Source organism: Tasmannia lanceolata, unplaced genomic scaffold (assembly GCF_043159265.1).
Source record: "Tasmannia lanceolata isolate RefF3 unplaced genomic scaffold, GAP_Taslan_0.1 ptg000004l, whole genome shotgun sequence".
Lineage (NCBI taxonomy): Eukaryota > Viridiplantae > Streptophyta > Magnoliopsida > Canellales > Winteraceae > Tasmannia > Tasmannia lanceolata.
The window spans coordinates 1,517,861-1,537,384 of NW_027518681.1; the positions used below are offsets into that span (position 1 = coordinate 1,517,861).

At 40.4% G+C, this 19,524-nt stretch overlaps 1 protein-coding gene across 1 annotated transcript in view; it reads left to right on the forward strand.

Moving 5' to 3' along the window:
- LOC143876008 (uncharacterized) overlaps positions 1-19,524 on the forward strand; it is a 44,726-nt gene that overhangs the window by 11,756 nt on the left and 13,446 nt on the right. The window contains exon 2 of the mRNA XM_077377610.1: positions 8,991-9,071. Within this exon, the coding sequence (XP_077233725.1) occupies positions 8,991-9,071 (81 nt within the window). The remainder of the gene's footprint in view (positions 1-8,990; positions 9,072-19,524) is intronic.

Genomic DNA, 19,524 nt, shown 5'->3' on the forward strand with positions numbered 1-19,524 from the left:
GTGGTTCCGATTCCAAAAAAAGTAGTTTCTGGTGATCGAAAGGTGATTCCAGTTCCTAGAAATGGCTTTTGCTAGAGCTTTTGCCGAGTTTTGGTGTTTGGATCTTCGTGATGTGTTTGCTGTAAAAAGCGGTTGCCGAGCTATCAGCCTTTATCCTTCGGACCTTTGCTTGACCAATTCAGGGCTCTTTTGGAAGGTTTTGGTGAACTCGGATGATTCTGCATGTAGGCTTGGTTGTTGGTTGTCTCCGGTATTGGGTGTCTAGGTTGTTAGGGTGGTTTGCGTAACTTTGTGTCTTGGAAAAATCTAGAGAAATACTGAGAGAGATATCGAGAGAAAGACCAAAGACGCTTCATGACTCATCATAGGATCCGTCATCGCAGCAACCTATCATTAGTCCGGTCTTGAAAAATGGGGTGTCTACAGCTAGTTATCGTCTCATAGCGTCTCATATTGGCTTTTAGATTCACGACGCTAAAGAAGTCCAGAGAGCTGAAAAGTAAAGTATCATGTGCACACCTGTAAATGGGAAACCTCTAACTAACCTCACCAATCTCAAATCCCTTTATTAGGCCCTCTTCCTTTCCTTTGTCTAGCAATCTACTTAATGTCTCTGGCACCAAAACAAAGAGAAAAGGGGATAACGGGTCTCCTTTTCTCAGACTTCTAGACGACTTGAAGAAACCTTTTGGTGAACCATTGATTATAACAGAGAACCACGCTGATGAAATGCAAATTCTAATCTACGACCTCCATTTCGAGCCAAATCCCATACGAGTAAATAGATAGTCCAGGCACTCCCACTCCATCCTATCGTAAGCTTTTTCCATATCAAGTTTACAAACACTATCTTTTTTATCCATCTTGGCATAGAAATCGATGACTCATTAGCAATGAGAGAACAATCCATTATCTGCCGCTCACTGATGAAGGCACACTGGTTCGAGGAGACTATCTTTGGAAGCACCATCTTAATTCTCTCTGCTAATACCTTAGCTCGAATCTTATATGAACCCCCATCCAAGCTAATCGGCTTGAAATCAGTCACTTTCAACCCCCACCACGCCTTGACCTTTGGGATCAAGGTGATGAACGTAGCTCCAGTCTCTTTGTCTAAGAAATTCTTCAAAGAACCTTAAAATGTCCTCTTTTACATATCCCCAACATTCCTAGAAAAAAAGCAATACAAAACCCATCTGGACCAGGAGCTTTATCTCTTCCCAGCGAAAAGACCCCCTTTTCTATTTCTTCTTTAGTGAATGGACGTTCAAGAGATTTACTATCCAATTCAGATAAGCTGTTGAAACATACCCCTTCAGGAACCGGACACCAAAGCCTTTCCGTCGAATATAATACCTTATAATAGACAATTACTTCTTTTATAATTCTCTCCTTCTCTTCGATAATGACACCATTCACATTCAAAGCTTCTATATGGTTACCCCTTCTTCGAACACTAGCCATAACATGAAAGTAGGCCGTGTTCGTATCACCTTCTTTCAACATCTTAACCCTCGATTTCTGTCGGCAAGAAATTTCCTCTCGTATATTGAAACATACCCCTTCAGGAACCGGACACCAAAGCCTTTCCGTCGAATATAATACCTTATAATAGACAATTACTTCTTTTATAATTCTCTCCTTCTCTTCGATAATGACACCATTCACATTCAAAGCTTCTATACGGTTACCCCTTCTTCGAACACTAGCCATAACATGAAAGTAGGCCGTGTTCGTATCACCTTCTTTCAACATCTTAACCCTCGATTTCTGTCGGCAAGAAATTTCCTCTCGTAAGACGAATCGAGTATGCTCTTCCTTCAAATGATCTATTTCCTCTATTTCTTCATCATTAGCTGATCCAGCCTCCTTCTCAACTATATTTCTGATACTATCTAATAGCCATCCTTTTCTCATAGATGACTCCTTTTCCAATTCCGCCTTCCATTTTCTAAGTTTTTTTTTGACATGATGCAATTTTGATCCTATCACCACATCTGCCGGACCATATGCCTTATGTTCAACCCACCACGCTCCTGACTTCTCATCCATTTTGTGACACTCCAGCCAAGCGATGCTAAATCTGAAAGGATAGGATCTTGCAAGTAGGATTGGACAATGATCTGAGACTGAGTGAGGAAGAGCTGTTTGACGCTGTTTGACATACATCCGGAAACCCTCCCATCCATCTAGGACAAATGAGGAATCTATCGAGCCTACTGTGACTTTCATTTCTACTCCAAGTAAACTTGATGCCAAGCAGGGGGGTATTTATAAGCTCCTTTGCAGCGATAAAATCTGAAAACGCCTCCATATTCTGACTATAATGATTACAACCCGCTCTTTCCTCCACAAATCTAATTTCATTAAAATCTCCCCCACTACACCAAGGAAAAACCCATCGTGAGCCTACCAGCTCCAGTTCCTCGCATAGAAAGCTTCTATCCTCCCTCAAAACCGGGCCATAAACGCAGGAAAAAGTCTAGTGTGAGTTATTGCTAATGTTCTTTAGAACAATGGAGAGGGAGAATCCCATTCTATCAAGATACTCCCTGAGGCCCCCACCACATCCATAGATACATAATCCCAGTTACCGCTATACCCCAAACCTGTAACTGCTGCTCTGCTCACCGAGGACCAGTTCGATTGTTGAATGTATAAAATATCAGGCTTATGCTTATGGACTATTTCCTTCACTTGGGCTTCCCTATTTAGGGCACCCAACCCATTCATATTCCACGATAGAATCTTCATAATCCCCGGACAGTAGCTTTAGGCTTCCCCTTTGGTGTGCTTCGAATACACACCCTTCTGCTTAGAATTCATGGTACTCTGATTAGCCCCTTCATAGTTAACTCCTGATTTCAGTCTAGCCAATTCTCTCGCCTGCTTTTTAGACATCTCCTCTGAGTAAGAACCCACCCCTTTACGCGATTTCATTTCTCTTACCTCAGCCTCCCTGAACATCTTTCTGAGTCTAGCCGTAAGGCCGGAATAAGATCCCAAAACCTTGCTAGTTTCCATTACATGATTAACGGAAGACTCAATAACCTCTCTCTCTGCACCTTGCCAATCAATCGGAATGACATCTTCTTTATCTCTAATAACTACCTCTTGTTTCTCTCTGATTACCATAACCAGATACTCCCCTTCATTTTCCCTACATCCGACTGAGATCCCCCAATGTCTAGTCTCTGGTTTCTGCTCAACTTCTATTGAATAACAATTCCACTAATTGCTATACAAATTCAGTGATCCCGTTCAGTGTGTAAACTTGCTTTATCACACTCATATGCCTGCTTAGAATCTCCACCTCGGTAACAGAGATAGGTTACCCGTTACCCTCCATTGTAGAGACTTAAAATGTGAGTTGTATCGTAATGAGATGTCTAGTTTCAGTCCCAATTGTGAACTTTTAGGTCTACATGGTTCTTGAACTCCATATTGCCTTCCCTTGTATATTCGAATCCTTAGCATGGTGTTCCTACAATGTTACCTATGGAAATCAGCTTTTTATATTGAATGTAACACAGCATCAAATACTCGTAATAGTCATGTCGGTGTATAAAATAAAGTCATAGAAACAATTTCATATATTCATAATATAAGATAGAGTACACAGTTCCAATTGTTGATGCATTTTGAAGGCATACATGTTAATAGTATCTAGATTTAAGAATTCACAATTTACATCAATAATCTATGTAGAAAGATCAAAGAAATTGATATTTGTTTCTATAACTTCTTCCTAGTTAAAGACTGCTAAATCTATCATTAAAGACTCCTAAATCTATCCTCATATTGACTTCAGACATCTTTCCCTATACAAGACAAGTTGCTAAAACCAATAATCACGCTGTTAATGAAATCTGACTTGAATCCAATCTAGAAATCCAAAAAAAAAAAAAAAAAAAAAACTGCCCATTGTTGGGTTCTTTCAAAAACCAATCTAGATTCTTCTAAAATTGTGTTATAATCGATTGGAAGTCCCTAGATATAAAATGCCGAGATCCCAAAAAATGGCTACAAGTAAACTGTGATTGGGTCTTTTTTTATGCCACTCTTTGAAATTCGTCATAATTTTCTCACCAAATTCAATCCTCAATTTTGATTCCTAAAATACTGCAAGCATGCATATTTCATCAAAATAATTGTTATACACCTTAAAAAGAACTAGACACATACTATCATGGTTTTAAATTTCGGTTTCGGTACCGATTTCGGACCCCACCGAAATCCGAAATTTCTGCGAAATCCGAAATTTGGTAAAATTTAGGAAAAATCATTTAAATGAGGCTGAAATTTTGAGCCGAAATTTCGGAATTTCGGACCGAAATTTGGTAAAATATAGGAAAAATTCCGGAAAATTCCCTTTTTTTTAAAAAAAAATGAAAAAAATTACATTCAGGACCGGTTAAATGAGAGTATGCCACAGTGCGGGTTGGCTACTAGCATTCTAAAACAGTAGCCATTAATGCAGTAGTGGGGCTACTAGCATTTTACTTGGGACAACCCTTGCTAGTGTAAAACAGTAGCCACTAATGCACTAGTGGGGGCTGTCCCAAGTAAAAAAGGGGAGACAATATCACTTCACTTTCTTTGCACCCTCTCTTTAATTACACAAATTCAGCTTGTCCTTTCTTTTATAATTAGTATATGATATGCTTTTTGGGTACCCTAATAACCCTTGACAGCTGCTTAAATTATAAAGGACAAGATAAGTTATTGCATTTATAAATAAATGCACTGCTTATGTCACCAACTTACTTTTTGTTGTGTTTACGAGAAAAAGCCAACAGTGAAATACATCATTGCTGTGACATGTGGCAGGAAGAAGATTTCCTATGATTCTTATAGAGTGTCACTTTCACCTTTTGCTCTCTACTTGCAAAAAATAAAGACAACCCTCGAAACTATCACTGCCACATGTATAAAGCTACACCAAAGATGGTTTCCCAATTAATTATCTGTCAGTCACTTCCAAAAAAACAAGGTAAGTGATATATGCAGCCCTTGTTTTACTTGGAATAGCCCCCTCTAGTGTATTTATGGCTACTCGTATACACTATATGGAGCTGTCCCAGGTAAAAACAGGGGCACATATATTTCAATTTTCAGGGCAATTTCGTGCTATCACTCATGTCTTGAATCATAAAGTGAATTCTAAACATAAAGTAAAGAAATACAATGTAACAGAGCATAATGTAAACACAGTAGAATCGGCAACCACCCATCTAAGGAGTCCAACTCGATGTCAATACCCATCAAAATACAGTAGTGCTGATAACATTTCCCAAACAAAAATGGGTTTTCATTTCCTGGTCCTCTTTTTTACTTAGCACAGCCCCCTCTAGTGTAAAAGATAAGTGAAAAATACACGTTAGGGTCCTCTTTTTTACTTGGCACAGCCCCCTCTAGTGTAAAATATAAGTGATAAATACAGGTTAGGGGACTGTCCCATGTAAAAATGAGGCCACTTTATAAATTTTAACTTCTCATCAAAAGTCAATACAGAGAATCTGTCTTCCTTTTTTTTAACTTGCAATGGTTTGAAACCAGAGAGAAGAAAAAAAACCCTAAAAACTTACCTTTCTTGAAAGTTGAAATCGGAAGAGGAGAGGAAGCAAGCGGCTACAAATTGAAGAAATTTTGCATGATGGAAAAGAAGATGACAACCTTGTTTCTTATAGGGAAGATTATTCCTGTAAGATTCCATTCAATCTCATTTTTTGAGCTTTTTTTGGCTTTGCACATGGCTTTGCACATGGGCTTCAGACCCCTTTTTCTGCCTTTCTCAGAGAAACCATGTGGGTGCACTGCACGGAATTTGCAGGAAATTTCCCCAAATTTCGATGCAATTCCAATTTCCCACCAAAATTTCTGAAATTTCGGCAATTTCGGTAATTTCGGCCGAAATTTCGTCGACATAAAGTATTTTTCCGATTCAATGTTCTTTCGGTTTCGGTGTCCACCGGACACCGAAACCGAAACATTTCGGCCGAAATTTAAAACCATGCATACTATAGAAAGCTTTAAAACAAGGGATTTGCTAGCGTCCATTGCAAAAGGCATTTCACGGATGGCCTGTTGCATGTAAGAGCACCAACATAGGCTCACTTTTCCGGAAATTTTTTCTCCATTAATGAGGCCTTCTGCGATGGACGCCATCAAATCCCTTAAAACAAATTTTCTTCTGAAAAATTATGCCTCCCAAAAATATTTGCTCCCAAAAATATTTGCATCAGTTTTTGAATGACCATACTCTCTCTCTCTCTCTCTCTATATATATATATATATATATATATATATATATATATATATTTTGAATGGCGCACACACACACACACACACTCACTCACTAGTAAAAACACCCGTGCGATGCACGGGGCTAGAAAGATATAAATGGTTAATCACTTTCCCATTTGATGCGGTGGAGTATTTCACACTCATGCTTTGACAGGTGGGTCTCACGCATCATCAATAGCCAAACCCATGCATTGGAGTGGGACCCGAAATATTTTGACAGGTGGCCAAAATCCGTAGTATTATGTACTAAATGAACACGTTCTGTATTAAAAAATAATCGGGTTCGTCAATATTTTGAAAGACGTCCTGAATCCGTAGTATTATGTAATATGTTTACAAAAATCTGTAGTACTATGTAACATATGTACCCAATCCGTAATTTTGCAAAGAAAAAACATCACTATGTTGACTTTGTCCACTTTTTTTATTACAAAAGCATAAAGGAGGGGGAAGATTGAAATTATATGGCTTTAATGGGTGTCTTTGTTAAAAAGCATAAAGGAGGGGGTAGGATTGAAAATATGTGGGTTGAATGGGTCCCTTTGTTAAAAAAAGTCAAAAAAAGTGATGTTTAATTTTTTTTTTTTTTTAATGACGTAGGATGTTCCCACCCCCTTCGGGAGTAGGACTAGTCCCTATGTTAACTTTGTCCACTTTTTTATTACAAAAGCATAAAGGAGGAGGTAGGATTGAAATTATGTGGCTTTAATGGGTGCCTTTGTTAAAAAGCATAAAGGAGGGGGTAGGATTGAAAATATGTGGGTTGAATGGGTGGCCTTTGTTAAAAAAAGTAAAAAAAAGTGATGTGTAATTTTTTTTTTTTGATGACGTAGGATGTCCCCACCCCCTTCGGGAGTAGGACTAGTCCCTACGGATACACGCAACGACCCACTCACCACGTGGATCAGGTAAGTCGGGGGCGGGATTCGAACACTCGTCAACAGGGAGCAAACCCGTGACTTTATGCCGAAGAGCCAACGCCTCGGTGGGTTTGTGATGTGTAATTCTATTATATATATATATATATATATATATATATATATATATATATATATATATATATATCTTGTGGATTTTAATCGGGTCACAAGATATTAAAGCTTATTTTTGGTGAATTTTAGACTGAATCGCTATTTCCTTTTTTTTTCATTTTCAACACTCCCTTGCATTTCAAAGCTTGAACCGCTGTCCGCAACAAATTTCACGTGCATGAAAGGGGAAATCACACACAAAATGTATTGAGATCAAATTTCCCACTTGCGAGAAGAGGTTTTATTAATTTTGTTAGGGATCGTACACTTTCGGCTTTATTGGCAGTTAATTATATTTCTTGAAGAAAGAAAATACCTCCGATTATCCATCAAGAAGTTTCCTATCTAAATACAACTTTTAGTTAATTATTGTCCAGAAAGATCTGATTTTTGTTAACAGATCCTTTTGGATGGAATTTCTTTGTCTCGGGGACTTTCTTCATCTTCCTTTTGAGGAGCCATCATCTTTATCATCCTTCTCCCGGAGGAGAAAGGTCTTCCCCCTTTAAGGAGTCTCTGGGAAGAGATCCTAAAGGGACCTTTAGCGAGTCTTTGGAAAGAGATTCTAAAAGGATTTTCTTCTTTCTCCCGAAGGAGAGGTATTCTTTCTTTTGGGAAAACCGCCGTCTTTATCTTTTGGGGGGAAACCACCGCCTTTATCATCTTTCTCCCGGAAGAGAAAGGTCTTCTCCCTTTAGGGAGTCTCTGGGAAAAGATCCTAAATGGACCTTTAGAGAGTCTCTGGAAAGAGATTCTACAGGGATTTTCTTCTTTCTCCCGAAGGAGAAAGGTCTTCTTTCCTTTGCGGAAACCTCTTTCTTTAATCTTTTCAGGGGAAACCACCGTCTTTATCATCTTTCTCCTGGAAGATAAATGTCTTCTTCTTTTAGGGAATCTCTGGGACGAGATCCTAAAGGGACCTTTAGAAAGTCTCTGGAAGAGATTCAAAAGGGATTTTTTTATCGTTATCCTGAAAGAGAAAGGTCTTCTTCCCCTGAGAAAATTTGCCAAAGAAAAAAAAAAGAAACTGTTAGCCCCAAATCTTTTTTCTCCTTTCTCTCTTCTCGGTCTTCTGTTTCTCTTTTCGCGTAGCTCTTTCTCCTAAAAGATCCGATCCTCTTTTTTAAAGGATCTTCCCCTATTTATAGAACTTTCTTAAAGTGGTTGTCAACTGCCGCCTCACCCCATATCTCTCAACTTCACGATCTCCAGTTCCCCTTTTGTGGGGAGTTACGCAACTTCCTCTTTTTTGAAAAGTGGATGACTCATTTCTCCTTTCGCGAGAGTTATTTTGTTCACTAAAATTTAGGGTTCTTCTTACTTTACTAAGGGATTTTGCTATTATGCCTTTTTTGTAAAATTTGGTGTCCAATAGCCGTCAATCATCTTTTCTGGGTACTTATCATCTTCATGTGCAACTTCTGTGGGTGGAATAACCCATAATTGAACCATGAATGGGTTTTAGTCATTGGACTTTGATATGTAGTATTCCATTTTTCGACATTTGGGTCATTCCTCTTGAATACATTCCTGGGTCTTGATGAAGATTGACTTATCCTAAGTAAAGACTGTCGACATGCTTGTATTTATGGCAGTAAAAGGAGTCTAATGATTTCCTACGTTACTTAGTGTCAGTTGTTTGTTTCTATGCAGGAGAAACTTTACCAGTGGATCTTGAGACAACACGAGGAAGGATCAAGTATAACAGGAGCTGAAATCATGGCTTACTTGCAGGTTGTTTTTGTCGACCATTTCTAACATATTTGTTTTTGGTTTTGCATTTCTGTTATGTATTTGTTTACTTTTTGTATTAGATGATCTTCAAATAGTTTTGAGAAGTACATGTCGCACTTTCTTTGCATTCTTATTTTTTATTTATAGATATACTTCCGTTGGTGTTTCCAATATTGATATGCTTTGAATATGAGGACCTGTCAAAATTGCATTTTTTACCCAATTATGTGGGAACTTTAGTTGTAAGGGAGGAATTGGAAATAAATAAGATCGTACAGAGGAGGTGAATTTACTTACATCAAGAGAGATGTTGAAACTTTTGCAAAGAGAATGGTATTCATCACAAATTGTGCACACTCAATTCACCCTAACTAAAGATATCGAAAGAGAAAATACTACAAATATGGACACGGTGTAGGGTATGTTGGAAGGTACTACGTGAAAAGAGTATTGAGCCGGACTGTTGCTTGTGCAATGTCTGTTAAATTTGTTTCCAACTTGAAGTTTGTTTCAAGACCACCACCAAAGGGACATGGGAATGTGCACATATTATGGAGCTGCTCGTCTAGGTTTCGGGGACCATCACACGTGCACATATTATGGATCAATATATGTTTTGGCAATAAAGTTTATTGATAATATGAAAGAGCATGAAAAAGACCCGAGGCATCAGGGGAATCGAAAAAGAAGGCGATTTTTTTGGCAAGTTTGGAGCTCCCTCCCTAGGTTGATGGAAACCCTAGGGAGGGAGGCGTTTTCTTCCCTATTCCGTCTCTCTCTCTCTCTCTCTCTCTCTCTCTCTCTCTCTCTCTCTCTCCCCTATTCCGTCTCTCCCTCTCTTGCCTAGTTCGTCTCTCCCGTCTCTCTCTCTCTCTCTCTTCCCTATTTCGTCTCTCCCCCTCTCTTCCTTTTCTCCCCCATCTCTCGTTGATCTTTCTCTCTTCGATCGATCTCCCCCTCTCATTTCCTGATATCCCTTGCTTCTTTTCTTTCACTCTCCTGATCTCTTCCTGTTCTCTCTCTTTCTGCTTTTTCTACTCCCCCCTCTTTCTTCTTCTCTGATCTCTCTTTCTTTTAGATCTATCTTTCCTATTTTTTGATCTTTTCCTTTCTCTCCCTTGATGGGCAAGGGAGGTGTTAGTGGCCGGATGATGCCCGGGTTTGGGCAGACCTCTCAGGGGATGTTGGCCATGCGGCAATGGTGGCTGGAGGTGCGAAATGGCCGGATCTGAGTCCAAGTGGGCCGGATTTATTGGGGAAAGGATCGGATCTGGGTTGGGTGGATGGAGAAAGTGAGCTTATGAGTTGTCGGAAGTGGTGGACGTGGCAGGAGTGTGAAAAAGGGTTGCCGGATTCGGGGAAAAAAAGGAAGAGGTTGGATGTGGAGGGAAAAGCTGGGGTTTGATCGAGGTGCAAGGTTGGGGCTAGAAGGGTAGGATTAGGGTGAACAATGATGGGCTCTAGGATTAGGTGAAAATATGGGTAGGATTAGGATTTTAGGTTCTGGTGAATTTGAAGGGGAAGAAGTTATGGTAAAAAATGGTGGTCTCTAGGGTTAGATTAGGGTTTTTGGCTTGGTGGTTTAATGGGGATCCTCCGGAATGGGCGGTGGTGCAAGGTGGAGGCCGCCGATGATCGGTTTTGATGGATTGATTATCGTGGTCTGAGTGTCGTGGCAGGTCACAACTATGATTTGACGGGGTCCACAAATATGCCACTTTCGAATGAGACCATTGTGCATTATAAAGGAAAGGAAGGGGGAATGGTAAAGGCATTTTCAGCTGCGGTAGTAGATGAAGAATTCGAAAGGGAAGTGAAATAGGTATTCGGCAGGGTGGCAGCGCATGGAAGTGTAGAATTTGTTGTAGTGGTTGACCCAAAAGATCATTTTTTGGCTTTTTACTGGTCTAGGAGCATGCTCCTAGCCACCCTTAATTGATTCTATGTAATGCGAGTAGGGACCCCTGGTCCCCAATGTAATCTTCGTAGTATCAATGAAATTGTCAATTTTCAAAAAAAAATAATAATATGAAAGAACACTAAATATACAACATTGCCCGACTAATCTATGTAGAAATAGATAGAGGAATCTCCCACTAGGAGACAACCAAAGGATGTAAGATAGAATATTCCTATGGAATCGACATAGGAACTGAATTCGTGCCCATCTAAGATCAATGTTCAGGGAGACCTCCGAATCTCTGTGGTGACTCTTAATCTTTCAGTGGGTCAAAAATCTCCATGGCCCTTTAATAGGTCAAAAATCTCGACGTCTAAGTCTCTAGGGGAGGGGAGACTCCTTCATAAGCCATCGAATAGTGTTGAAGGAGTCGTCTTCAATTGCCAGCACCATCCTTGGCAGCCAATCTAAGACCACTTCATACTGCTTGAACTTTCTGCCTTCGTTGCATCACAATCATAGCAAGGACATGAAAAGGAGAGAACAACCAACGAGTAAGGGTAAGAGAAACCCCTTTCTGCTGCCCTTTTCACAAGAAGAGCTACCCCCATATACTACTCAACTCAACTCAACAAAGCCTTTGTCCCAAACTAGTTGGGGTCGGCTAAATGAATCCTTTAGAAAAATTTCCTGAATTTAGGAGTCTACTACTTCGATAAAAATTCATCTTTAACCACTCCTCATCAGGGGGCCCAAACATTACGAGGCATGATGGTGGGGAGAACTATGTGCTACTCTAGATCCAGTTTCAAATAATGTCTTGATCCCCAACACCTGCAAAACATATAACGTTTGAGGCACACTCAAGAACTTCAACAATGATGCAGTTAATTATTTTGCCAATTTAATTAGATTTATCGTTAAGTACTCAATTATTTCTGTTCATTCACATAATCCAAATTATTGAAAGTGTATTTTCCATAAACAGTCAAGTCTCTGATTGCCTGCCAGTTTATGCCACCACACCCATATGGTGTTCACAAAGGACCAATCAAAACTAGCATGACAAACATTAAGTAGACCAAAGAAATAACTCCAGATATTGAGATCTAGGGCGTTGTATATATACTCGTGGGTGGGGAATTCCAATTAGAAGTTGCAAAAGATGAAATTGCGAGCATCAATGATATGCCTCTTAATTATCATTCGAAAAAAAGAAAAAAATGATATGCCTCTTAACTAGCTGACTTTTAGTGAGGATTTACCATGAATAACCCGAAGAAAAGTTGTGGCTCTAGGATACGCTGAGGCTTCTAAACATTGGGGAAATCTTTGGCCAAGGGGAAGGAGCATTGGACAAAGAGTAGCAGGTCATTACGATGAATATCCCCATCTTTTCCGGCATCTAAACCAACATATTAGCATAGTCTGTAAGACATTACCGATAATATCCCATCTTTCTATGTTATCTATACGCCCATCCTAAAAATAATCAAGTTATTAATGACTGGCGAAAGCAAGAAATAACCCCTCACGTGCGAAATTATAGAAGATCTCCTTTAAGATCAAACAATTCCATCGAATTGAGTTTTCAACAACTCTCGTTCCTTACATTTCCTCCTAGCTGCCTGGCCTGTGGTAGGAATCTGGTTCACTGCTTTAGGTATTAGCACCATGGCTTTCAACCTAAATGGTTTCAATTTCAACCAAATCCCCAATAATTAATTCTCGCTGACCGCGTCCGATAGGGATCACCGAATCAATAGCAATAAGCCCCGTTTGGAGCGGCTGTCTGTAATGGAGATATAATGGCTTGAACCCCTCTAAGAAAAACTTAAAAACTTTTTAGAAAGTCTTAAGGGATCTCCCTTAATGCAAGAAAGGAGTGACAACCTGCCTTGGACCCTCGCTTAATTAGCAATTGAGGCTCTAGGGTTGAGAGCAAGAGCAAAGAGGTTAGGATAAGAACTGGCCAGTGACTCATTGCACCCATTATCTGGCAAAAAGAAGATATTTACCCCGTTGCCAGCAGTGGGATAAGTGAGGAAAAAGTATTGAACTCCACCTTCCAGTTCTTGCACAATGAAGTTCATTAGCCACCCATCAGCTAAGCCGAAGGATCTTCCCATCTTTTAGGTATTTACAGAACATCACACTAGCCGATAACTCAAGAATCATTGAAGAGTCTATACCATAAATTCGCTATCAGAGCCACATTTTCTGACCTAACATTCTTAATAACAAGACCTCCTACACTCTTTGGTTGACACACTTATTCCAGTTAATCAGGTGGACTTTCAAGGGGCTTTGCCTTGTTTTCACAGGATGGAAAAGGGAGAAAATCCTAGGGATATGATGTGGCATCCAAGTGGAGGTGGAATAAGAGTGGAGTGTGAAGTAGGGTGTTTAGTTGTCAAGGGAAAGAGAAAGTGAGTGAGGAGTGTCGTTAAGAAAATAAGGTGTTCCGTAAACAAACAAGGGATTGTTGTTCTCATTTCCTCCCCCCACCCCAAAGAAAAAAAACAACCATATCATTTTCGAGAAAGGAAGACCATCGTTGAGAAAAGAATAAGTAGTACCATCTACACAACCCAGCGAATTTGATCTGTGCACCAACCAACCGTTTGCAGTTCTCGAAGCAACTCAAATGCTCTTTCCCAATGCGAGTCTTTCACCAGACTCCAAATAACAGTATTCTATGATGCCATGTCTCTTTGGACCGTTTCATCAAACACTTGAAGCATGTCATTAACTGCACACACATGACATACAGTCCCATGATTGCATTCGAAATATGCATGCTGAAAACGTGACCCATTTTGATCGTCGGCTCTTGAATTTGAGAACTAGATTGGGAGTTGAGGTTTTGATGCGGTCAGTTAAGATGGCAACAAAGGCGAATTCATTGGGTTTGATGGAGGAAAATTTCACCATTTCTCTTGTGTTTCGACATTCGTTTCTAAAAAAATCATTTCCATGTCTTTACATACATTATGACTACATACAATCATCACAGATACAGTGGCTTCATAGCATTAATTCACATGCATATTTTTTTAACGGCAAATTCACATGTGTATAGGTCTGATGACTTGTCAAGGTATGGTGGGAATGATGTTTTGCCAGTCACATTGAGGTTTATCATTCTTTCGCCATTACAACACAATCACGAGATTTAATCTGAATTTCAACTGCTAGAGCAGACGAGTCCCAGCTTGTGAAATGCCTCAATCCTCTGATAAATAGGTGGTTTTGATCAGAAAATGGACTTCTCACCTCGGCTTTCATTTGGAAACTTTAATTTCAGCATCTTTGCTTCGAAAGAATCTTCCAAGTGTTCAAGTTTGCGGAATGTTTAACAGTAAGGGTGGGAGGCATGGCTTGAGTAAATCTTTTAGGTACCCACATATGCTTGCAAAAAAACTAATAGAACGAGACAATGGCGAGAGACAGATTGGAGGAATTTTCCTCCGTTTCTGAAGTTAGATTTCTTGCTTCTGAGCAGTGTAAGATGGGTACCCATGAAGTGCTATTTGGAACCATGGAGATGGATATGGAGGGGTTTTGAGGATTGTTGAGAGATGGTTTTGGAGACAAGCGCAAACTGCTCTGTCGAGCTAGATGCCATTACCGAAGATGGAGGTTCCTCTAAAATCTACTCGTTACTCGTTAGAGAGGGGCTTTGGATCGATAAGATTTCCCTCCGAGCTTAGCCAACAGGGATCCCATAGGGGAAGTTAGATCGAGACATGTTGGCAATAGGATGCCTGTTAAATAACGTGGGATGGGGAGATCCCATGAATATTCCTCATTTTTCACGAGCCTAAAGTTGCATCATCATTCGTCTATAAATTATGAAAGATCTTATTGATTCTTTCAGCCATTGAAGGCGGAATTCAATATAGGGGAAGGAAGAAGGTTGAGATGTTTTATAGGGGCGCCTCAAGGAGAGTGATTTTCCCTTGGGAGCTTCGGTTTTGTAGGCCTGTCAATTTTTCCGTTTTCTATAAATCTCACCAATTGAATACTCCCCACTTTTTGGATGACGAGTAAGACCAAAGAATTATGTGAAGATCGATTCTATTCGCATTGATCTGACATTAGATTCTCTGCCTTCGAAAATCCTAGTGTTTGTTATTTCTGAAGGCCCGCCATGAAATTCGATCTTTCTTACCAAGATTGTTTAGTTTCCATCCTTACATCAATCCTCCAATCGAGTTACGAAAAATCAGCACTTTTTTGAATGGTTACGAAAAATCCACACTTGTCGAAAGGATCTCAAAATCCACATCCATACTTCATATGCCATTTTATTTTTGATGAATAGTGGTCATGGTTTCGAGCTATGCTACCTGGAACATGTTTGCTCTGGTATGTTGTACAAGAACATGTCTGCAGTAATCCGCACTATATGTTGTATAATTGGGGCAGCCTAATATGATTCGCTCTACTAGTATTTGATAAATTGGTGGAGCTTTGTATGGGTTGTTCCATTATATGTACTACTATTCATAGTAGATAATTGTAGAAGCAATTGTGTACAATTTATGTAAGCTTTGATATTTTTATTAGTTAGAAGCTTGAAAAATATAAAATCCCTAGCTTTTTGACACAGGTTTTCTAGAAATTGTGGGGATATTTCAATTCCCTAAACATTTAAACTTCAACTTTAGGTATATTCTAGAGAAGTGCAGAATTCACAGGCTTCCAGAAATACTTAATCCTTGTTTTATTTCCAGATCATGGAGTGCAGGGTGGGGGGAAGGCGTGGGTGTTTGTTTTATAGTGGCGCTGGTTTTACTGTTGCATTCGTGGCATGTATCGAACTCCTAAAAAATCTTATACATGGACTGTATTTCTCAACACCAAAAATTGTATTGGTTGATGCATCTGACTTTTAGAATAGTGTGGGTATCAGATGATACATATTTCTCGTTGTTTGTATCGTCTAAAAGAATAACTGAGACAGCATGGCGTTATTTCTTATTAGTAGTTGATAATTTAATCCATGATTTTAATTATGAGAACTATGGGTACTGATACAGAATGTAGAGGAGCGATAGCAGATATTAATGTAGAAGAGTGTTAGCAGGACGCCCGGAGGGTGATGTCCCTGGGATTACGGCTGCAAGCCCTGCATCTGGCCCAGACCACTCATGTTGTTCGGCTCACATGCTGGGTGCACAGGGAGTGGCAGTCCCAGGGATTCAACCCTCCCTAGTGTCATGGGGATATAGTTGGAATTAAAACGAGGAGAGTATGTCGGTACAAGACATTTGGTGGGCACTCCTACCTAAGTGGGGTGGTTGCCTCCACTCTTTTAGGTGTTTGGCTTCCCATGACATGACATGCTAACCCCCTAGGCCCAGCAGGCTATGGGTCGGTACCTTAGTTGTGTGATGAAGGATTTTACGAGGACCTTGCTTGTGTGTGTGAGGCACATAGGAATATCGACTTGCAACTAGTGGGGGTGCCCTAAGGGAGCTTTGGGTGCGGAGTATGAGTTTTCTCGAGGGATGCTGGAGTTTCTTTGGTTGAGAGTGGGGCCAAAGACAATGTAAGTTGGGTTGGGTTCCCACTTGTATTGCATGTATGGACGATGCATGAACTTTGAAAAAAAAAGCATGGACGATGCATGGTGCTAAATTATACTATGCCTCCGCACTGCGGTATGTCTTATGGATATGTCTTGTGGGTAGACCAATCTCTAGGCTTTCCATAAGTTCGTGCTGGGGTGGCTTCGGTTGCCCTCATGAGACGCAAGTTTTGTGGATTAGTCCATGGTGCGTGTTTGCTCCTTGGATGACCAAGCCTTCATGTTTGGCGGATTGGTACGTGGCAAATTAAATCCCTCATTTCTTGGTGGGCTTCAGCTATCCGAGAAGGAGAGTGGACTTGCACCACAATCTTGCAAATGCTCCTTTGATGTGGTGGTGTGAGTGCCTGAGTCTTTGGGCTTGACAGAGGAGTATATCTGAACTTGGTCTCATCTCCTTATGGCTTTAGCTGATTTGTGGGATTTGGGTCCTGCGGATTATTTCATGGCATAGGTCTATTCCTTTATATGTCGGGTCCTAAGACTTGGCGGATTTGTGCGTGGCATTAAAATGCCTCTCACTGGATGGACTTGCACTTGGCTTCAGGGCTTGGTGTTCGATAAACTCGTGATGTAGGCTGATTGTGAGAGTGAGTTAAATGTGGTGCACAACGAGAGCAAGCTAAGTAAGCATGAGTCCTCAAACCAAGGTTTTAAATCTCGGTTTCGATTTCGGTCATCACCAAAACCGAAACGTTTCGGTTTCGGTACGAAATTTCGGACGAAATCTTGTAAAAATTTCACCGAAATTTCTGAAACGTTTCACCGAAATTTCTGAAATTTCACTGAAATTTTGTACTTCACCGAAACGTTTCACCGAAATTTCCGACGTTTCGGCCGAAATTTCCGAAACGTTTCGGCGAAGTTTAGTACTTTTCCGACTCACTGTGAATTTCGTTTCGTTTTTCACCGAAACCGAAATATTTCGGCCGAAACGAAACGTTTCGGCCGAAATTTAAAACCATGCCTCAAACAAGCTTGGAGATCGTTACCATATGCAAAGCAACAAGAGGTGTTGGGCATGTAGGGCCTTTCGGGCCTTGCACTGGAAAAGGCTGCCCTTAGCATATGCATATGTTAGGGTGCCACACGGATTTTCCTTAAATCTATTGTTAAGTTGCAAAATGTTTAATGTATTGTTGTTTGTTTCTCGTGCCCAAGAGAAGTCGTGGATGGTTTTTTTTTTTGTGAAAGTTGACATATTTCATTAATATTCAGATAGCATTCGGGACCAGGAGTCCCAGCCTGCAACACAAAATATTAAGATGTATTGGCACGGGCATACCCGAGACCAATTCAAAATTAACCAAAATAAGTTGAAGTAAAAGCACAAACTATTAGGGTAAGAGTACTCAAAAAGCACCAAGTGATAGAATGTCTGTTCGAGAATTTTTTAACTGCCGGCATGCAAACCCCCCGTCGGGCTTGGATAACTTCGCAAATCAGTGTGTTTGTGGTTCCAGCCTTGACTGGGTGGCCCCAACCTTTCTAGATCTTGTAGAAAGTGGATATTCAGCTCAGGAAGCTTTCTAATGCTAGGAATCTTTAAAAGTTGTTGCCGGGGATCTTTGATCCTGATAAGCCAAGGGGGGAGTAGGGAGAGATCTTCATGGTTCCCTCCAGATCCTTTCCTCGGTCACTAGGGAGCCAGGAAGATTTGGACATCATGACAAGGAGTTTAGATTTCAGAAATGGTATTGCTCGAGGAAGGCGGACCGTTCCAAACCAAAGTAAAAGTGACTGGAAGTGTTTGAAGTGTAACTACAACAATTTTGGCTCACGTAGTATCTACAGAAAAAGTTTGGGGCCGATGAATAACAAAAATGTAGAGGTCGTTAAATCGGGGTTCCTAAGGTGACCCCCAAGGAGATCCTTACACCTAGAGTGGATGAGAAAACCCCTTTGTTCACTATCCCAATCGATTTGATTAACGATCGGAAGAAGACCCTAAAAAGTTGCCTGATAGGCACTTTGTGAAACATGTCCCTGTTGGAAGAGGTTTGGACCTGGGTGAGGAGAAAATGGGCCCTTCCGCTTCTCAGCAAACCGTTCTGTATCAGCCCTTCAATGGTGATGTTCTGTTCTGAGTCTCAGAGTCAGGCTACATCCATTCTACGATGGGGTGGTGACGCTTTGGGAGAATATCATGTTTCCCTTCAACCATGGTCTTTTGCTCTATATACTGGTGCAAGAACAGTGAGGCTTAGGTTATTTAATATTCCACTTCATGCCTGGTCTCTCTCCACGGTGGAGGTTTTGGGTTAGCACTTTGGACAAGTTTTGGAATCATAGATGTCTGGTAGTCATGACTATTGTCTGGAATTTGCATCTTTTAAGATATTAACATCAATGTGGAATTGTCTACCATCCTTTATAAACCTTATGGTAGATTCCACTGTTTATCCAGTTGGAGTTAAGATGGTGGATGGGGCATTAATGTCCTTTAAGGATCGTTCGGTGGAAGCAGATTCCTCCCCATTTGGCCCCTGTCTTAGAAGTCTCTGTTGACCTATCGGCGGTAGTTGACCCGCCTTTGGATGGGGACCTTTACCGGCAATCCCTGGGGGTAAATCTGTCATATCCAAGTTAAAAGAGCCGTTGGACAGATCTGCCCCAGATTTTGAATTATCCTCTACTTCGGGAATGGAAAAACCGACAGATACATAAAAAAGGTGAGCCCCATCATTGAAAGGCAAATTTGTCAGGCCTGGGAAAGGGGCGTGTCACTAGACATTAAAAGCTAAATCATCAACTCTGGAAAAGCTTTGAGAAAAGATATCTCCGACTGTCTTAATCTATAACCAGTGTCAGTAGAAAATGCGGCAAAAATTAAAAATTCTTTTTTAGAAGTAAAAAAGAATAAGGAAAGTTAGACAGTTTTGAATGATAGCATTAGTCACATTAAAGGGTTTCGTGTCAACTCCTTGGGAAAAGGCACACCGATTCGGTGAGAAAAA